This window comes from Coenobita brevimanus, chromosome 20 (assembly GCF_032717465.1).
Source record: "Coenobita brevimanus isolate Jiangsu-jjx chromosome 20, ASM3271746v2, whole genome shotgun sequence".
Lineage (NCBI taxonomy): Eukaryota > Metazoa > Arthropoda > Malacostraca > Decapoda > Coenobitidae > Coenobita > Coenobita brevimanus.
The window spans coordinates 7,784,107-7,806,577 of NC_136973.1; the positions used below are offsets into that span (position 1 = coordinate 7,784,107).

Consider the following 22,471-nt stretch of genomic DNA (forward strand, 5'->3'; position numbering starts at 1 on the left):
GTGGTTCTTGTGTACCTGATGGGGAAATAAAGGATTGGCAGATGGATGAATGATGGTGTGTACTGTAGTATGCAGTATGGTAGACATAATTTAACTGGATTTCCAGTGGTGCATATGTAGTAATGCAGGTAACACTTATTTTATAGTTATTATTTTGACACTTCTTTACTTATCTGCTTACTCCCTTTACTTACTTTGTTGTGCCAGGTTCCCTTTAAGGAAACTCTACTACTTCCAAGAAACTGGTCATTGCCAGGGAGCACTCACAGAGATCTTTCAGTGAGGTTGTTATTGATGCATCTTTGCTGAGCAAACACTTAAGTACTAGATGTTAAGTGGTGTCCATGTAGTATTGACATCATTAGCATGTTGGGTTGGGCATTTATTTTGTGCCTTTACTGTATTGGTTTAAGGAAGGGTGCTGGCCTGAATGAAGTCCTGTCAAAGTTACTTATGCTCATCTTGAGAGGTCAAGTTTGTCTTGGTAAATGTATGGTAGAATGCTGTCCAGAATGGGGTTTCTTTGCCTTTTTAAGAGAGATTGCTAAGCCATTAGTGTATGGTTGAGATTTTGTGTTAGGTTTTGGTATTGCTAAGAAGAGTAAGAGACTGGAGTGATTTTCTTGTGTCTGTTAGGTGGATGTTGGATTGTGGTATGATGAATCACATGGGTGAGATCCAAGCACACTGATGCTCTTAACTGTTGGGAACCAAGCTGTGGAGGTATAATTCATAATTATGTGAAAGAATTGTTGATAGAGAATGATGAAAGCTGTATTTGTTACCACTCATCAGAACATTGTTTCCTGTGGCTTTAGTTTTTTATGTTGTGGTACTAGGCCCATCTGGATGTGTACCTGGTGTATTGCAGACTGAATTTGCCATTCTCCTGCAGATCACCATCCTCTTTTTGGAGGATAGGGGGATGTTTGTATAACCGGACAGCAGAGCTTTTTGGTTATATTGGTTTGACTACAGGAAAGCATTAACTACTGTACAGTGGTTTGTAAATAGGAAATGAATGTCATGTGTTTATCATAGGTTGTTCCCTGTATGTTACGGATATTCTTTAAGAGAATCCTGTAGTCACTTGGGTTAAAAGAAAGGATTTTGTTGGGCTCCCATCTTTCTGATGTTAATGATGTGACGGATGTTTTCTTTGGTGAGATGTTTTGTGATAACCATTTTGCTTGTTGAGTGAAGTAACTTAATGTATGTTCTCCAATACAGTACTATTTTGAGGGTGCTATCCAGTAAAGCCATTGGCATAAGAGTGTATATATTGTAGGTATTGCTATGCTGAGAGATAGTTCTGGTTGTGGCAAGTCATCCGTGTATACTGTAGATTGAAGAGTGTGAGTGATTGTATTGTTCCTTGACAGATACCATTATTTATTTTTTTCTTCTTCTTCTTTTTGGAGAGTAGTTTGTGTGTTACTCTGCCTGATCTATATGCTGGGATGTTTGTGAACCTGTTTGTATCATTGTTGTGCATATATATGTCTGGATTATTTGAGGGGAGAGAATCTGTAAGAGGAATTTATCAAAATCCTTGTTTATGTCTCTACTGTGAGTAATGCTGTTCATGCTGGGTGAGGTTAATGGTTGCAGCCAGTATATACAGTACTTGGATGGGTTAGTTAGGATTTTGCTGGTAAAATGGTTTTGTCTGAAGCAGTGTTGGTTGGGGGAGGGGGAAGTGTGTGGTTGTACTCTGTTGAGGTTTAGTTTTCCATTAATTTTTGTACAGTGGTGAGAAGGGATGTGGGGTGATAGGAAGAGGGTGGTATGGATTTTTTTTTGGCTTTAGTATAGGGAACACATATGCTTGTTTCCAAACTGCCAGAAGTTCGTTGTGCAGCCAAGACTACAGTAACTGAAAATGGTAATGCCAATATGATATTTTGGTCCTAGCATTTGAGGTGATAACAGTAGTTTGAATGTCATCTTGGCCATTTGCACTTTGATGGTGGTATTGTTGGATTGTCTCCTACTGTATAATAAAGTATTGTTTAATGAAACAAATACAATAGTCCTCAGCTCATGCATTTGATGCATGTGCACCTTCCTCTTGTACAGCCAACTGAACCATGACCCATTAATATGTGTGCAGTGTTGTTACTGTATACATGGCCAGATACTGAGAGTGATGGTAGTTATAGTTATAGTACGAGGTGCTACCCAAAGGTTCCAGTAATTTGAACAGAGGGAGCCAACTGTTTGCAGTTTTGCCTTTTGCCACTAGGAGGAGTCAGCAGCACCCCTTGTGCATCAGTGTGGCCCCGGCCATGTCTGTGAGCGGACGTGTTGTTGAGCTATGCTTACTATTGTAACATGGTGTGTAGGTGGTTTGGCGGTTTTGCAGTGGTGGACCTCACAGAACAAAGAACCTGCATCAAGTTCTGTTGCAAGATCAACAAGACTGCTGCAGAAACTCACCAGTTGCTCCATCAAGCCTTTGGTGACAATGCCATGTCCCAAAACAGAACATTTTTCTGGTACAAGCAGTTCAAGGAAGGATGAACATCCGTCGAAGACAGTGACCGTTTTGGAAGACCGTCAAAGCCAACAACACCAGAGAATGTCGGAAATATTTGTCAGGCTATCCTTGCACATCGTAGGTGAACTATCCATTATGTTTTTGATGTCGTTGGACTGTCATACAGGAGCGTGCAACACATATTGTCAGACGGGTTGGGCATGAGACGCATCACTGCAAAATTTGTGCGAAGACTGCTGAGTGAGGAGCAGAAGGCACATCGCGTTGCAGCTTGCAGGGAACTCAAGAATCAGGTCAGAGATGATGCCACCTTCATCTCCAAGGTCATAACTGGTGATGAATCATGGGTTTATGGTTATGAGCCGGAGGCAAAGCAGCATTCATTGCAATGGAAGTCTCCCAATTCACCGAGGCCAATAAAAGGAAGTCAAGTTCGCAGCAGTGTCAAGTCGATGTTGATCGTTTTCTTCGATATCCAAGGGATTGTTGACAAGGAATTCATCCCACCTGGTCAGTCTGTCAGCGGAAAGTTTTACTGTGAAGTTTTGCAGTGTCTGAGGGAGAACATCCGCTGCAAACGTCCAGAACAATGGAAGAACAAAGACTGGGTCCTGCATCATGACAATGCCCCCACCCACATATCAGTTGTTGTCTGGCAGTTCCTGGCTTCCACTAACACGGTAGTCATTCCCCACCCACCCTATTCACCTGACCTTGCCTCCTGCGACTTTTTCCTGTTTCCCAAGCTGAAATTATGGCTTGATTGAGGAGATCCAGACAGAATCGCTGGAGGTGCTCAAGACCATCATGCCTGAAACTTTCCAGGGATGCATGGACTTGTAAAAAAAATGTTGGGACCATTGTATACGTGCCCAAGGGAACTACTTTGAAGGCGACAGTGAGAACTAGGAGGTAAGATAACTCATTTTCCTACAATATTCAAATTACTGGAACTTTTGGGTAGCTCCTCATAGTTGTGGCAGTTGTAGTTCAGTGCTGCACAACATGAAGGTTAAATGCCCAGCATTTGCCTAGTATGTGGAAATTACCTACAAAGAGCCAGAAGACCTCTACATTGTGGGTAAGACAGTTACTCATAATGTCAGAATCCAGTCCACAGAAGGAACTATCCAGGGGGACCCTGTTGCCATGGCTATGTACGCCCTGGCCATGACAGTGCTGCAACAGCAGATCAAATATGAGGCCACTAATGTAAAACAAGTAGCCTATGCAGATAATCTCACAGGGGCTGGCGAGGTGGAAGATGTGAGGAAGTGGTGGGACCTTGTAACATCTCATGGCCTTGAAAAAGTTATTACCCTAATGCATGTAAGTCCGTCATGATCGTGAAACCTTCATACAGTACTATCAAGATGCACAAGAAACCCTTAGAGACACGAAGGTGGTGGTGACTATAGAAGGTCAGAGGCATCTAGGTACAGCAATTGGAACTAAGGAATTCAAAGACATATGTGAGTGATAAGGTAAAGACATGGGTAGAAATACATTTAGCATCCAGTCATGCAAAAACAGTACCCCATGCAGCATACACCACATTTATTTATGGTGTAAAGCACAAATAGACCATCTCCTTTAATGAATTGCTGCTACGACCACTGGATGATGCTGTCAGGAAATAATTCCTCCCATCACTGACCAATGGTCACATCCCCACACCAGAAGAGAGGGATCCTTTAGCACTGCCACCCAGGATGGGAGACCTTGGCATTATAAATCCAGCAGCCATGGCAGGCTGTGAACACAGAAATTCACTAAGGCTCACCAAATCCTTGTCACAGAAGATTTGTGCCCAGGTTGAGATGAGTGAAATCGACCAACAACAGCAGAAAGATATAAAGACGCATATAAGCAAAGAGCAAGAAGCATGACAAAAGGACCAGCTGCAGCACATAACCGAACATCTTACATCAGACCAGTGCAGAAGAGTTGAAATGGCACAGCAGGTTAGGGCATCAAATTGCCTGACAAGTCTACCTGTCAAGGCCAAAGGCTTCCACTTCAACAAACAATAATTTATTGATGCTATAGCCTTGAGATATGGATGGCCAATAGAGAACTTACCACAGCACTGTGCCCGTGGCACTGTCTTTAATGCAAACCATGATTTGCAAGAAGGGATGCTTTGTGTGGATTTGACAAGATGAAGTACGTAACCTCACTGCGAAAATGCCACAGGAAATATGCCATGGTGTCACCATGGAACTAGCTCCGCTCCCTCTAGATGGTGAGCACTTCATCCACAGAACAGCAAACACATCAAATGATGCAAGAGTGGATGTCAGTGCTCGAGGTTTCTGGACACGTGGGCAGTAGGCTTTCTTTGACATTAGGTTATTTGATCCTGTGGCAGCATGTCACCGTGAACTGTCTCTTGAGGCAGCACACAAGAGGAATGGAGAAGAAAAAACAGCAACTATCAAGAAAGGCTCCAACATATGGACCACAGTTGATTCACTCCCCTTGTGTTCACAACATCAGGTGGGATGGGTCCAGAGGCATGGATGTTCTGTTTGAGACTGGCAGAAATTCTTTCTAAGAAGAAGCATCAACCTTAGAGTTCTGGTATGGCCTAGATGAAATGTCAACTGTCATTCTCCCTCATGAGGTCTGCACTCCTATGCCTCAGGGGCACAAGATCGTCAGCCCTCAGGCCTGTCTCCCTGGTTAGTATGGATTACAAAGCTACTGTGGTCGAGCATCGCCTGGACCAGCGACTCCAATAGTTTAATGTCTTCATTAATACTGTAATGCTAATGGGGAAAAAAAAAGTAATAAATTAAAAGTCATAGTAATAGTAGTAGTAGCTGTGGTAGTTGTGCCAGTACTGATGGTAAAGGTAGCTGTGATAGTGGGTGTGGTGGTAGTTATGGCAGTGGAAGTGATGGTAGATATGGTAATAGTAATGATGGTAGTTATGGTAGTGATAGTCATGACAGTGGTATTGATGGTGTGGAAGACCAAGGAAAGCCTGAGATGAGATCTTCTGTGGGAAGCTTGAGGTTAGGGATGTAGGATGGGAAGTGGTTCAGGATTATGACCTATGAAGTGCATGTGGTGAATAGACCTACATATGCTAGCACAGTCCTTGGTCTAAATCATAACAGAATGTAGTGATGGCAGGCATAGTGGTGATTGTTTTGGTAGTGATAATGATAGTAGCAGCAGTAGTACTGGTGGTAGTTTTAGTAGTGGTAATGATGCTAGCAGTAGTAGTATTGGTGGTAATTTTAGTAGTGGTAATGATGGTAGCAACAGTAGTATTGGTGGTGATGGTACTATAGTTATGATAGTAGTAGTAGTGGTAGTAATAGCAATCGTTGTAGTATTGGTAGTGAGTAGTAATTGTGGTAAAGGATGATAGCAGTAGTAGTGGTCTAGTAGTAATAGTAACTGTAGTATTAGTTGTTGTGACAGTAGCTGCCACTGCTGGAGATGTTGCTTTAAGCCTCTTTAATATCACAGTGTTATGTCTGTTTTCCCTTTGTATGGCACGGTACATCTTCAGTACGTATATTAGTTGACAAGTTTGGATCGTATAAAGTATAATTTTTAGTGGGAAAGTGGCAGTCAGGCTAGAGAGGTGATTAACACATTAGCAATACTTTAATGGGTTGAAGAGGCCTACTTATGGTACATGGTTTCTGTAGACATGAGAAATTTAGTTAACAAATTAGCCAGGTAAGCTGAAGGTCTGAAGTACTAAAGAGTAGGTGTATCATGAAGCGTTATTGTCCCTCACCAGGTCCAGAAGCGGTAGTGTGGCACCAGCAGTGGTGGTGGTGGTGGTGCTGTTGTCTATTTTGTTTTATTCTTGCTATATCCAGACAATTTTGTGCAACTTAGGAGAGACTTTTGTAACTGGAGGGCCATCAGTGAGGAGGTAGACTGTAGAAGACATGAGATAGAGTAGTGTGTGCTGGTTTTGGATCTATAGATATTACTAGAGAGGCCTCAATATTGCTTGACAATTTAACGACCTGTATGTTCTCAGTGACACCTCACGATACACCATCATCCCACACCGGACAAACTGCACCTTCTCCTCCCCAGACATCACATTCCATTCACCAATGCTTTCATTGAACACCACCTGGCAAACAGAATCCAAACGTCCTACAGATAATCTCCCCATCATTATTTGCTATAAAAACACACTCCAAACCTGAGCAGTCACACGTCACATACACAAACTACAAGAAAGCAGACTGGACAAAATTCACTGAAGAAACAGAACAAAACTTCAGCATAATAATGCACCCATCACTAACATTAAGAGACACATTACGAAGGTCAGCAACATCATACTCAATGCAGACAAACACCGACAAACACCACAGCCATGAAGCAACAGAAGACATTACAGTACAATCCAGACTTTGCACTGGAGATTGCCCGCCTTATAAGATGATGCAACAGACTTAAACACAGCTCACCTCTTCCACACAAACAAGACACCACCACAAGGCTCCAAGAACTAAACAGTGAGATTAACAGTTAAAGTAGTTCAAAGAAATTGGACAGCTGGAAGGCCTTTGTAATAACACTAGTCACTCCACAGACTCCTCTCGGCTCTACAAAACACTTAACAGCATCACTAAGTCACAAACCTGCACCTCCTAGACCCACACCACCAGTATCTCCAGCACTAACACATCCCTTCCTACACAGAACAAGAAAATATATTCATAAACCACTACACAAACATCAGTCACTTAAAATCAACATGCATCAGATCTGAAAAACAACCCTCTCAACATAGACAGTCCTTTCCATTCGATCATGGTGCAACCCTCCTCACTCCAGAACAAACACTTAACATTATTTAAAAACACAAACTTACAAACAAACAAAAAACTCTACAAGCACAGGGCTCAGATATGGGGTAATCGTAATCTGTAATTGTAATCAGTTACAGACTTTTGTGTAATCATAATCGTAATCAATTACTCAGGCATTTTTTTCAAAGTAATCGCAATTGTAATTGATTACTCTCATATTGTAATCGTAATCGTGGTTACTTTTCCGATTACAAGGCCCCAGATAAGTTATTCTTCCACAAATACTTGTCAAGAATAAAATACTTTAGTTCAGTGTCAAACAGTCAAATATACACCATAAAAGTCCATAAGTAATGTGAAAACAAAAGGGAATTGTAGGTTATCACTTAGAAGCCTCCATATAATATCCTACCTAAGCTAGAATAATATCACCTGGGAAGATCTGAGTTGGTAGAAAAGTTAATAGAATGAAAGGGTCATGGACAACGTGAAGAAAAGTCTTGGTGTTTGAATTATTAAAACACATTTGTATTGCAAATTGGCTACTGGACATAGCACTGTACAGTATATTTTTATCCAGAGTAACAGTCACCATAGGTGCTGCAGAGCTTAACCCTGTGTTCTTCCTTATGCAGGCAATTCTTATAAAAATGATTTGCATGTACGCTATACATCCGTAGAAAATACTGGTTTTATATTGCTGGACAATGTTTTTGCTTTTAAAAACTAACTTCAGCTATTTACTTAATCAATGGCAAGTATAGAAGAAACATGCTCATAATTATATGGTGCATAACAGTACATGTAATCATGATTGTAATCATGATTACTTCTTATGTAATCATAATCGTAATCAATTACTCTTACTTTTACTGTAACCATAATTGTAACCATAATCTGAAGTTTGCAAAGTAATCGTAATCGTAATCGATTACAATACCCTTGTAATCGCCGCGTGCCTGAAGGGCTGCATGGCATCAGCAACCCACACCTGAAACATTTAGAAGCACAAGGCATCCAGGCCTTGCCAAACATTAGCAACTACTAATACGCACACTGTGATATTCCCAGTATTTGGAAACATGGAACATTCATCAGTGTACTTAAACTGAACAGAGACCCAACACTCCCTTCTGTGCACACACCCATACCACTACTTAGCACACGATCCAAAATACAGTAACTGAATGCCTCATTCTCAAACAAGTCATGCCCCATGTCCCCCTTGCTCCTTCACAACATGGATTCAGAACACTGCACTCTACAAGCACTTTATTGATTAATCTCACACAGTGAGCATCGAATGGCATCAATTCAGTGTACACTTCTTACAACAATAGTTAGTAGTAAAGCTTTTGGTGCCATCTCCTGATGCAAACTACCATAATCACCAAGGTGTACATCACAAATATTGAGAACAACACCAAATACTGGCTTGCTAACTATTTATCTGGTAGACAAGCCTATGTTACATTCCAGGACAAGTCATCACAAGCACAAAATTTCACTAATGGAGTTCCAATGGGCACTTTTCTCACCCACACTTTTCAACCTATACATGCATGATATTCCAACACTGCAGTCACTCACAACTATTGCCTCATATGCACATGACATTATAACACCCACAGACCTTATTGCAGACATAGCCTGCACACTGCAACAGAACTGCTTTAAAACACTGCAGACTTGGGTCAAGGACAACAGGTTGAGGATTGCCCTAGCCAGATCCAACCACATCTATCCCCAGCAGTAAACATGAACATAGGTACTTCCCCCACATCACACTTAACAATGTATGTGTGTCACACATGCCTCCACCAAGATCTTGGAGTGACATATGACACCAGACTCACCTTCAAGGACCATGTACAAGACATCAAGAGATGGTGCACCCCCCAGACTTACAGTGCAACCATAGGATCAGACTTTGGGCAGCAAAATGAAACATTCTCCTTACTCTACAAACAGTACATTAGATCGTTGATATTCTGTGCCTCCCTGGTGTAGGTTCCCATCCTATCTAATACTGCATGATTTTGCAAAACATACAGATTAACACCCTACACTCTACACCACTAGCTGCACCAAAACCACTCCTACAACTCACTTACACCCTGAAACTAAAGTCTTCCCTGTCTGAGACTACCTTGATATGAAGGGCATGTAATTCTATTCAGCAACCTCTTCCAGTACACAACACCCCTGTCAAGAGATACACAATACACTTAGGTACATGAAACAGTAATGACACAAATATTATCAGGCCTTCTACAACAGTATCCCACCTCCAGATGTTCTGAATCTAGCAATGAAGAAACATCTCCATACTTACTTAATGTGCAGGGCAATACAGTGCCTCAATCACAGCACCATACTACTGGCCCCGATTCTGACATCCACCCATCAAAGTTGTCCTTCAGTAAAGATGATCAAGTTCACCATGTTAGGCTTAGCGGCAGGACATCACCCAGCCCTCCTCAGCTACCAGCTTATATTTAGGTTGGGTGGAATCACAGATGAAAATTTCCCAGCTTATTCTGTAGATTAGGACTACACAGTATCATCATCATCATCATTATCCAATCCTACATTGCCCCATGAGGAGCGTAGGAGCCCGGGGCTAGGCAAGTTGGTCCTGACATTTAAGATGAGAGTGACCAGCCTCACTCATCCCTGAGTGGCAGTACGTGAGCAATAAACCCCAACCACCCCATGGATATAAACCTTCACCGGCTCAATCCGACTGGAGCTCCGTAATTACCCACTACACCACCAGGCGCCAAAATTTGGTTATATGGTTACCACCCAGCGTAGTAAATGGTTTCCTGTTGTACAGGAAACCATTTGGCTTGTCACTCAGTGTAGAGTCACTTACAGGCAGAAGGAAGAGGAAAGAATGAAGGAAAGAAAGACAGAAGAGAGAGTGTAAAGTCACCCGTAGGCAGAAGGACGAGGAAAGAATGAAGGAAAGAAAGACAGAAGAGGATGGAATGAAAGAAGGATGGAGGAGAGGAAAGGACAGACACCCGAGAGCAGCACTACATCGAGTGAGTGGATGGTGAGCTCCCCCACCTACCACAAACCACACAGTATTACACATATAATAGAGCACTGCACAGCTCATGCCACAGTGACGCAGACTCATTATCAATGGTGTAGGGAACTTATGGGAAAACCCCATAGGGGCAGTTGCTTACATGCGGTCAACGGGTCTGCTTGATCAGACGGACTGGGGTTGAAGAACAACAACAACAACTAGAGTGCTAATGCAGAACAGAGCAAGGTTGAGGAGTGCTATCAGGTGAACCCATGTGGTCCTTGTTATATGGAAAAAGAAATGTAGAACCAAAAATGAAATGATGTTGGATAAAGATTTCTTTTTTATTGAATTTCATTCAAGCAGAACTTAATGTTTAAGTTAAGTTATTGGCTCAGTTTTGTGAGGTAAAAACAAAGTACCATAACCATTGTGTGTAATGTAGTGATACTGTTTTTGCACAGAATCAGAGAGCAATAATGTGGCTCTTGCGGTAGCTGTACCAGTGTTACTGTTGCTGCTGGTGGTGGTGGTGGTGGTCATCATGCGGCGGCGACGTGTCTGTCTGTTCCCCAACAGTGCCATGGATGCAAGCAGGAAAGATAGTGACATGCACTCTTTACCTGACTCCCTCATTGAGACCAGGTATTGTATCTGTCTACTTATAGCCAGACGTGTCAACTCTGGAGGGGGTGGCCGCCAGCAAATTGCCTCCTTGTCATCCTGTCCTCTATCATCAGGCAGTCATCACCATCTCACACCACTCTTATTCACATGCCTCTCCATTCTGTCTTTCCACCTCATCATTGGTCTCTACCTCTCTCTCCTTCTACTCCTATTTAGTCTCTCACTCACCATTTGCTTGATGAGGCCAAACCTTCCCAGAATACTCCCTCTTCACTTTCCAATATATCCACATTAACATTTAATGTTCCTGAAGTTCCTTATTTCTCTCTCTGTCTCTCCATTTAATTTCACATCACTGTCATATCTTGGGAGAAATATTTTCACAGATTAGGGTAAGGGAAATTGTTTCCCCCTTTTTTTTTTTTTTTTTTTTTTGGCCTAACATGAAGCCACCAGCAAAACTCTATTTTAATGTATGCCCTGTGACTGAACTTAGAAGGTACGTTGAAAAAAGATTTATCCCCTGAAACTGCTGTTAACTCTGTATTACAAATAATAGTTTATTCACTTTAATTTTGCAGAGATTTTCATTATTTTGCAGTGTGTTTTTCATTGCTCATTGTCAAAATTAAACAGTGCTGCAGTTCTACATGCCTTCCACTGCACTTCTTTATGATTAGCATCATATACAGGTACTGCAAGTAGTTGTCATCTTGCTGCAGTTCAGCCCTCAAGATAGAGATGTGAAATAAAATATTTTAGGCCAAGCTAAAGTAGACCGAATATAATATGTACGTATCATTTTATTTCAGCCGGCCTGTGAAACTGAAGGACTTTGCAGCTCACTACAGATTCATGGCAGCAGACTCAGAATATCACTTCTCAGAGGAATATGAAGCACTGAAACATGTTGGGCATGACCTTCCACGTGCTGCTGCCGACCTTCCCGTAAACAGACCCAAGAACCGCTTCACTAACATCCTCCCTTACGACCACTCTAGGGTTAAGCTTCAGCCAACCGATGATGAGGAAGGGACGGATTATATTAATGCAAACTTTGTGCCGGTGAGTTGTGCGTTTTATCCCATGATACAATACTGCATGTCATTAACCACTTGAATTTGGGTTACATCCATTTTAGCATATACTGTATTGTACTTGCTGGTACTGGGCAGTTTTTTTAAACTTTTGAAAGTCCTTTCATATTAAAGGGGTTTATTAAGGCTATATCTAAACCATCAATTTTAAAAAGCCAGTTACAATATAAAGCTAAACAAAATCATTAAAAGATTGCAAGGATGAAATAAAAATGACTTCCTCCTGGACAGTGTGTTAACCTGCGGCGTCCCATCGACGTGAATTAACGTCCACACGTTTTGTCACTGCCAATCCCATTGACGTACATAAATGCAAATCAATTGCAAGGTCCCTAATTTGCACAATTTTCAATTTTCGCGAGTGATTTTTAGTTTGTATACACTGGACACCTTCCTCTACAGAATGCCAGGCAGGGACAATGCCTTACCCAGCATGACTCCCCCCCCCCCCCTGTGCACCATTGTCTCAGCAATTCACCTGTTACCAGTGACCTGGCCAGTAAAGCCATGTCATGCCACAGTACGAAATTCAGGGCCAGAGTGATTCCCCAATCGATGACAATGTAGAGGACAAACTTCACATAGCATTAGAGGAAGAAACAGCCAGAAATGATGATCAGGTAATGTCACCAAAAAAGGTCAGGTATGTTGATGTGTTTCATGAGTGAAACAATGCTTATATTGCCTATATTACCGTGTGAAAACCAATATTCTCTCGTACTACATATAAATTCGTACCAAATAAATAAATAAATACTGTTTATGAGTGGTGTGGAATGGTTACACTCCCATAGAACTCGTTTTCTTTGGAGCCAGCCTGACAGAAAACACAGTAAGGTGAGGAGGTACTCCTACCTGTATTGAGTATTTTAAACTCAGGTGAGCGATTTCTCTATGATTTTTCGATGTTTCTCACCAAAAGCGGAGGTTTGAGCCAAAAAAAAAAATTTCCAAAAATGGTCGGGATTGGGGGGAGTCAGTGGTGGAAAAGTGGTCAGGATGGGGCGGGTTAAACACTGTGAGTTGCCTTGTAACAAGCCAGTTCATAATAAAGAATAATTAAAATTTCCTACACAGCACAGGTATTCCTTAGTGTAACTAAAATGGCTAAAATGTGATGTTCACTAGGACAGGACTGGGTAAAAATACTGTGGTTGAAGAACAGCCATTCTGTTGCATGAATTTTGTAAACATGTGGCTAATTATTTTGTACTTTTCTTTTCAGGGCTATAATTCTCCAAGAGAGTTCATTGTGACTCAAGGTCCACTTCCCTCAACACGTGATGATTTCTGGAGGATGTGTTGGGAGAGCAACTCACGTGCCATTGTAATGCTCACTCGGTGTATTGAAAAGGTACTCTTTGTTGAAACTGGATTAATTGATTTTATTCATATTTATGCCCATGTCCTTCCAGTGGTGTCCTTAGACATTCTTTTGTTTCTTCAGTGTCCATATAGCTTTTTCTCACAAATTCACACACTATATTAGACCATCTTCTTGACCATCCATGCTCCACTCTTCCTCAGCCTTACCAACATATACCTATAGTTTGTCCATTTTTAAGCTGATAGGGAGCTTTATCCTTGTGCAGGTTATTTCATATAGCTTAATCACAGAATAAGACAGTACAATAGCTCTGCATCCTGTCTATAGTACTTCTTTGTAACATCTACAGTATTAGATTTTAATGTTCATCTCTTGTTACATCTCAGCATTGAAGATGCTGAGATGGCAGTTTAGGCCATATCTCTTCTACTGTTTGATCAATTTGAATTCCTTTTGAATCTCTTCACTGTAGGTTTTGTCAATTCAACTGGGGAATGATGATAGAGATTTGGAATGGTGGATTGTTACTTGGCTATGGCATGAGTATGAAAAGTCAATAGCAGGTCTGGATCCAGCACTTTGGAAAAGGGCAGGGGGAGGTTTGATTATAGCAGAATTACCATAGGCTCAAACTCGTGCTGACTCATTACCAGATTCCTCATTTCATTGAAATTATTCACCAATAACATTTATGCAAGATTTTTTTTTTTCACATCTTGTAAATAACTTTGCTCTTTTATTATAAGTACTCATTGGTCTGCCAAAAATATGGGGACATACTCCCCCTGCACCCCCCTCCAGATCTGTACCTGAAGAGAGAGAACAGTGTTGATGGGGCTGTTTAGGAATGTGTGTATAGCATACATACAATGAATAGAGTAAAACACAGAATTTGTACAGGATGCATTGAAGGAAATCAGTTGATAACTGGGGAGAAGAGAGGCTGCATAGATATGATGGTCATCTGGAGAGAATGGATGCAGGTAGGGTTGTTGTTGTTGTTACCTTAAGCTCATCTGAATATGAACCTGGTGAACTGCAGTCTGAAATTACTCTTTTTCTGCTATATATCCATCCCTTTTGGTGGATAGGATGGAAATGGAAGGACATTTGCATAATCTGGTAGCTCTGGTGCTCTGTTACATTGGTGCAACTGCATGAAGGTGTCCATCTCCAGCACCAGGTAGGATTGTTGTTGTTGCTGTGCTCAGGTTCATCTGGATGTGAGCCTGGTGGACTGCAGGCTAATGTTGCCCTTCTCCTGCAGTTCACCATCCTCCTTTTGGGAGATAAAGAGGGAGTTAAGGGACACATGTATAATCGGGCACTGAGGTCACCTGCCAGTGGTTACTCGTATATTGATGCCATGACGTGAAGGCATTCCTCTCTAACACCTGAGAATGGTACATGGGAGACTTGATGGGCAAGGAAGATGTATGGATGTAGTATATGAGTGTCAAAGCAAATTGCAGAAGCTGAGAAGGCTAAGGAAGTACTGTGTGTACATAAACCTCGAGCTTGACTTTACATATTGCATTGTTTATTTAACCCCTTAACTGCGGGGCGTCACTTTCGTGACGCTTGGGAGCAAGGGATCGTACCGCGGGGCATCGCTTTTGTGATTCTGTGTTATTTTGAATTCACCCGGGCTTCCAAGTGGGGGCTTGTATCATCTATCAGTACTGCCAATGTCCAACACTAGTCAGCACTCCTAATCTCATCTGTACTCCCATCCATTGTTGACAATTTAGCCATTTCTCCCTGTTCTTGACTCCCCTCCCTACCCCCCCTCCGTTACCTTATCCTCTCGCCTGCCCGGCCATGCTACGCTAAGTAAATCTTCCCTGGAATTTTTCACTGATTTCATCCATTGAAATACGCCCTATGCCCTATTCTTATACCAAATAATATATACAAGAAAGAAATAAGGTAAGTGAGAGTGCCATACACCTGGAATTGGCTAATTATCACCTGACAACACCTCACGTGCACTCGTTCGCTAATTTTCGCTGTTTATTTCCCCATGAAATATGCCGTATAATCTATTTTTGTAATAAATATACACATAAGGAGGGAAGGGAGAAGCCTAAGTGATATTTACATTCACCTGGAACTACCTAATTTATAACGTATTGTCTAGATTTCCTGCCAATCATTTCACTGCTATAAATTAGCTGTGTCAAGAGCTAACGTTGGTAGTAATGAATTTCCCTAGGTAGGCCACCACCCCGGCCCTCCCTTATCAGTTCACTCTCATCTTCCAAAGTGGAGGTATGTCTGTTCGCTCTTGCTAACTTCGAGGACTTTTCACCCCCATGCAAAGGGCCCTGTGACCTTTACCCCCTACTAAACCTCGTGTGGAAAGAGGTAAAGGGCTGACAATTGATAAAAGAGTGACTGCGATCTTTCTATTGAGTAAAACAGTGCAAGTGGAATTGTAAATAATGTGTAAATAATGTGTAAACAGCAAGTGAAAGTAATGAATGTAAATATACGTGAACAGTGGAAAATAGTTTTTAAGTTACTTCAAGTGACAGTGCATAAGACAGTGTAAATAAAATAGAAATGTAAATAACGTAAATAAAATAGAGAACGTAAATAGAAATGTAAATGAGTAGTATTATAAGAATACGAGTATATACCCTAGGAGTAATGAAAGTGAAAGTTTCACTCTAGCATGTCTGAATACTATGAGTTATGAGAGTGAAGATGAAAGTGACATTCACTCTCAATGCTAGTATACAGGACGAGAAAGTGAATGCTACGTATTTTACTGAAAGAAATTGAATCCCTACATTGACAATAAACTAATACTACTGAAGGAAACTTGTGAATAAAGACTGTAGATATATATAAGTGTTATATAATAATAGAAATATAGTGTGAGGGGTTTTATGAATAATAAATGACAGAGTACCAAGAGCGAACTAGTGCAAGTGCGATGGTCAGACGCGCTCGTAATTTTCATTGCTTTCACTGATTTTTTTTTTGGAGTATGGATCCCAAACTACTTGAAAATCATAGAGTAGTGTTTATAGTGTTAATATCAGGCTGTGATAATCATATTACGGGTTGTCGGGAAGTGTAAAGTGGAGACTTCGTTACCCAACTTCAGAGGTCTCCACAAGTCCTACGGTAACCAACGAAGGCTCAACAAACATTCCAGAAGAAAGCTGAAGGTATGTGCCATAAGCATATTTAATTTTAATATTCTAGGACTAATAACTGATTTTTGGCAAATATTTTTTGAGAGTCTGTCGGAGCCCGAATAACCCCGCGGCACGCGCAAAACATTGGTAAACATGCCCGCGGTGTAGGGGTTAATACAGTAGGACACTTATATTCAAGCTCCCAGTATTGTCTTCTGACATGCCAGTATTGTCTCCTTAACTTTACAGAAATACATCAATAAATTGGTTGTAAGATGGAATTGTCATTCCAGTTACTGTACTCGTTGTACAGGTCATAGGTTCTCTGTCTTGTTATTCAGCTGCATTTCATCATAATTTTTGTTCCTCTCAGGGTCGTGAAAAATGTGATCACTACTGGCCATACGACACCCAGCCAGTCTATTATGGAGATATCCAGGTTACCATCCTCAATGAGAGCAAGTTCCCTGACTGGAAAATATCAGAATTTAAAGTATGCAAGGTAAGGTTTCATATGCTGTACAATATTGTCCTCACATCACTTGCACATTCTGCAGCTTTTAAACCTAGTACTGTACTGTACTTAAATATGTGGTTGGGTTATAATTTACCTGTATAAAGGAAATAATGCAATACTGTTGTATAGGCTAGATAAGTGCATTCTCCAAAATGCTCACCTTTTTTTTCTGTTTTCAGGGAGACGTGTGTCGAGTTATTAGACACTTCCACTTCACCACGTGGCCAGATTTTGGTGTACCTGATCCGCCTCAGACTCTAGTTCGATTTGTAAGATCATTTAGGGAAAGAATAAGCCCGGATCAAAAACCCATTGTAGTGCATTGCAGGTATGTTGAATAAGAGCGTGTATATAGATAACAATTTGATTGTGATGATATATTATTATTTTATTTATTTATTTATTTTTTATATATTATATTGACTTTGACAAGGAGCCTACACCTGGGAGCCGAGTCTTCCGACATTTCCCTACACCTCACTGTGAGGAAGTACCCTGGTCCAACTCAGAAAATGCATTGTATGTCACAGAGAGGATGCTGGTTCCCTACATGGCATATGTACTGCATTGTACCTGCAGAATGACCCTACACAAGCAGTTGCCTGTCAATGACCACTCATCTGCTGGGCTAAATGATCAGGATTAAGAACAACAAAACTATCAACTACTGTACTATTTTACCACAGGCTAACACATAAGTTTTACTCAAATTTTCAAGGATCTCTAGAAGTGAAGGAGTTAATGAATCCTAGATCTAATGTTATGTTCAAAATGTGCATCCTAAACTGAACCAAATTTTTAAGAGATAGCAAAAATGAAATTTTAAAAATACATCATCAGATTGAAGGGGTTAATTAGAACGGTTAGTCCTTAGTATGCATCAGTGATCTGTTTCAAAATATCATAACTTTTTATACAACTGGTACTATAATTTGAGGGAAATGCTCAAATCAGCTTTGTAGTGTACACAGTATTGGAACTGTAATTGATGATTTTTTCTGTAAATTCCTGTGGACATATTACCAAATATTAACATAAAAAAGGTAACATGTACCAAGGACTTTTTGTATAATTAAAGGTTTCATTTCTTAAATCACTTAGGGAAAGGCCCAGATCATTGTACTGTAGGTATGTTGAGTAAGATAAATGGATAGCTTAACCACATATATCAGATGACATCATCTTACTGTTTATTGTTGCTGTTACCAGGTGGTTTTATTAAGCTTTGGAGAGTTTCATGGTTTTCAGTATCTTAATGAAGGTTCTTTGTAATCCTTCCAGTTCATAAAATGTCCTTTAAGCTAAGTAAAACAATCAGAAGACACCATGAATAAAATTTTAACTGGCATACTTAGGTTGAAGTGGTTTAATAGTGTACTTGTATTGGTATGCACTAGTGCAGCATGTTCATTTGCAGTGTAGTAGTAACATCAGTGCATCATACTGTCACCCAGCAGTACATTTATTAAATATAGTCCTGAGATAATACAGTACAGTACAGTACAGTACATACAAGTAATCACAAGAAGTCCATATTTAATGTTATTTCATTAATAAGTTGCCATAACCAATTTGTCCCTTAACCCCTTGTAAGTATTGTGCTTGTCAGGACATCTGTGATGTTGAAGATTTTGGAAAACTGATCTTTTTCATTTCAAGAATTTTCATATATATATATATCCATCCATTCATCATCCAGTCCTGCTTTGCCCCATGAGGAGCATAGGTGCTCAGAGCTAGGCAAGTTGGTCCTGATTTTTAGTGACCAGCCTCACTCATCCCCAAGTAGCATAACGTGAGCAATAAACCCCAACCACACACACACACACACACATACTGTATATATATATATATATATATATATATATACACACACACACACACACATACTGTATATATATATATATATATATATATATATATATATATATATATATATATATATATATATATACACACACACACACACAATACATCCCCACAGTACACGAGTTCCAAGTATGCGATCCCCCTTGTACGCGAGGACCTTTTTTTTTTTTTTTTTTAGTACACAAATTAAACTCCTTGTAAGCGAGATGGGCAACGAAGAATGGCCCAGATCCTGGGTTACCCCGAGTACACGACATTGCCCCCCCAAGAAGTGATAACGGTTACTTACACTCAACCCACCTTGTGACGTTGATGCAGCACACTCGTCATGTGATGCCCATACATGCCGCTTGGAGGGTGGTGAGAGTCCCAGCAGAGGAAACACACGTGCACAGAGGGTACACTCGTTGTTCCAGCTACTTCCTTGTGTACTCTGAGGCTATTTTTTTTGTGAGCCGGGTTGTCTGCCTCCTCCTCCAGGAAGAAGAAGTGCATCACCCATGCCATGAAGATGCAAGTCATTAGGAAGAAGGAGAGTAGGAAGGGTAACACGGCCATTGGCAAAGGACTAGGCTTGGCAGTATCGTCCGTGCGAACTATATGGGCTAACAGGGAGGCCATAAAGAAGACTGTGAAGACATATGGGATGGCAGCATTGGACGGGAGAAGCAGGCTGACCAACCAGACTATAATTCTTATGGAGCAGTACCTGGGTACATTTATCCTGAGGAAGGAGAAGGCAGGAGTTCCACTGAATGGGCGCTACATCAGGGACCAGGCCAAGATTTTCTACAAAGCTGCAGCTCTGAAGCTTGCTGGAAAGAAACCATTTAAAGCCTCCGTGGGATGGCTTTGCCACTTTCTGAAGAGGAAGGAGCTACGTCACATTTGCCTCACGGGGGTGCATCAGCGGATGAAATGGTGTCCAGGGATTATCCAGCCATCCTAAAGAGGACAATCGACGAGGGCGGCTACAGCTGGGACCAAATTTATAACATTGATGAAAGAGCCCTATACTACAAGGCTATGCTGAAGTGTACTTATATCAGTAAGCAACAGCGCCAGGCCCGGGGCAGAAAAATCGACAAGAGCAGGATAACAGTCATATTTGCCATGAACTTATTAGGCTCACACAAGATGCGTCCTGTTGTGGTGCATACCGCAGCACACCCCAGATGTTACAAGAATTTTTGCTGCATGGATGACAGCGAGGTATACTGGTACAGCAACTCCAATGGTTGAATGACAAGTAGCGTCATTTCCGAGTGGTTGTTGCGGCACTTCATCCCTGATGCCAAGGCTAAATCACGGGAACTTGGCATCCCCTTCAAGATGCTTCTCATCCTCGACAATGCCCCAAGTCTTCCAACCTGGCTAGCAGACCTCAGCAAGGAATGCAAGATCATTTTTCTGTCCCCAAGAACGATCACTGTCATCCAACCGCAAGACCAGGAGTTGATTGCAATGGTAAAGCAGCTATACCACCAATGCCTCTGCGATCACCTCCACAGCAAGGCCGACAGCTGTGAGGAACTGCAGGCAATTCTTGGCTTGAACACAGATGGGAGTGATGTCATGGACGCAGAGGATAGTTTGGACTCGCCACCCGTTTCGCCCGCTTCATCCTCACCACACACAGCACCCGCACAACCAACTTCAGCTCCTGAGAAGACTATTATGGCTTTTTGGCAGTCATTCAACCTCAAGGATGCCATCACTCTCTTGTTGTCCTCTTGGGCAGATATAACTGCTGCAACAATTAACCATGCTTGGCGCCTCCTCGTACCGCACCTGTGTGAAATCGAACCAGGAAGCAGCTTTCAGTCCCTGGCCGCTGCCGAGGCAACCACTCTCACAAGCGCACAAGCTGTGCCAGGGTTTCAGGCTGTCTCACTGGAGGAGATCAGGGGTTTATATTCAGCAGCAGCAGAGCAGGATCCCCAGGAAATATCATGCAGCGAGTGGACGAGGCTGACGCAGAGCAGGAGATTGCAGCAGAAATGCCAGCAACACCAGTGATGGAGAATGAAGATTTGTCCATGATGGAGCCAGGTACTGTGTGCCCTTCATAAATTCAAGGAAGAATTCAAGGACATCGAACGATGTCAGTTGCAAATGGAGGAGGTGATGTCTTCACTGGACAGAACCTTCCGTTACTACACCAACAAGCACAATCAGGAAGTAAACAGACAGAAGCAAACACTCATCACCCATTTCCTTCGGCTTGAACAAAGTGAGGAATCACTCCCTTAAACATCAGAAGAGTCATATCCTGAGGAGGATCAAGAGGCAGATTCGATGTCTGAGGTGTCAGAAACAGACTTTGATGGGTTTATGAATGAAGTGAGTGCATTAGGCAGTGAAAGTGTCGAAAGTGCTGGTGACGAAAGTGGTGAGGAAGGTGGTGTGTCGGGTGGCGTGGTGGGTGATGCAGGAGATGCTCGCTAGGTGCCTCATTCTGCCTCAGATCCTCTTCTTACCTCCATCACACCTGTTGTCCTCTTGGGTAAAGGTGAGCAGCCATATTCTTGTTGGTTTAGTTAAGTCATATCTTTGTTGATTTACTTTGTAAAGCCACAATCTTGTTGGTTTACTTTATCTTAGGTAATATGTCTTAGATAGTTTCCCTATAAAGTACAATACTTAGGTCTGAAAGGCGTCTCAAGGGTTGCCCATGAAGGGGGGTGCTGCCCACATGTAATTTTTTCCATAAGTTTATGTATTCATAGTACGCGAATTCCTAGTATGCGACGTCCTCTGCCACCCACGTAGGCGTGTACTAGAGGGATGTCTGTCCATCTATCTTATTACCTATCTATCTATCTATCTATCTATCTATCTATATATATACAGTAATCCCTGTACTTTCTGGACGCCCACTTTCTGGACACCCACTTTCTGGACACCCCACTTACCGGGCATTGTGGGCCTGGACCTTCAGAACCCAAAAATGGCCAAAAAAAGAAAAAATCCCCCCAAAATCCGAATTTTTTCCCACCCGTAATTTGAATTTGCCGCGCAGCACTGAACAGCTGTTTAGACCATGGCCCCTTCATCCCTTCCTTCCTCCCCCCTTTCCCCCTCCCCTGTCAGGGTTGTCATTTGGTATTTTTCATTACCAAATGAGGACCAATTTGGTAATGAAAAATTTGTTTGGTAATGATTCAGAATAATGCATTACCAAACGGATTTTTCACATGTATGAGGATACACAGGATGGAGATGGTGGATTGTTTGCTCTCTCTGATTAATCTGCTAGCCTACATAGCATGAAAATAATCACCATGTTGTTAATTATAAGGAGAGTGATTCCGTGTATTTCCACTTGTATATATAATTAGTGAAGAATAAATGCTTCCTTAAAGAATTTTGTAATGAAAAATTAAATTTGGTAATGAAAATTGAGGAGTTTGGTAATGTGGCCGAGGTCAGATCTGGCAACCCTGTTCCCAGTTACTGCCTAACCTTCATTCAGGGAAGACGTCTATCGTAATCGATGCCGCACATGCTCGTTTTTTATGAATAAACAGTGAGTAAACCGCAATA

At 41.6% G+C, this 22,471-nt stretch overlaps 1 protein-coding gene across 1 annotated transcript in view; it reads left to right on the forward strand.

The window, feature by feature from the left end:
- Ptp10D (Protein tyrosine phosphatase 10D) overlaps window positions 1-22,471 on the forward strand; it is a 159,455-nt gene that overhangs the window by 120,788 nt on the left and 16,196 nt on the right. The window contains exons 23-27 of the mRNA XM_080266339.1: window positions 10,804-10,984; window positions 11,779-12,031; window positions 13,289-13,417; window positions 16,913-17,041; window positions 17,236-17,384. Of these exons, the coding sequence (XP_080122465.1) occupies window positions 10,804-10,984; window positions 11,779-12,031; window positions 13,289-13,417; window positions 16,913-17,041; window positions 17,236-17,384 (841 nt within the window). The remainder of the gene's footprint in view (window positions 1-10,803; window positions 10,985-11,778; window positions 12,032-13,288; window positions 13,418-16,912; window positions 17,042-17,235; window positions 17,385-22,471) is intronic.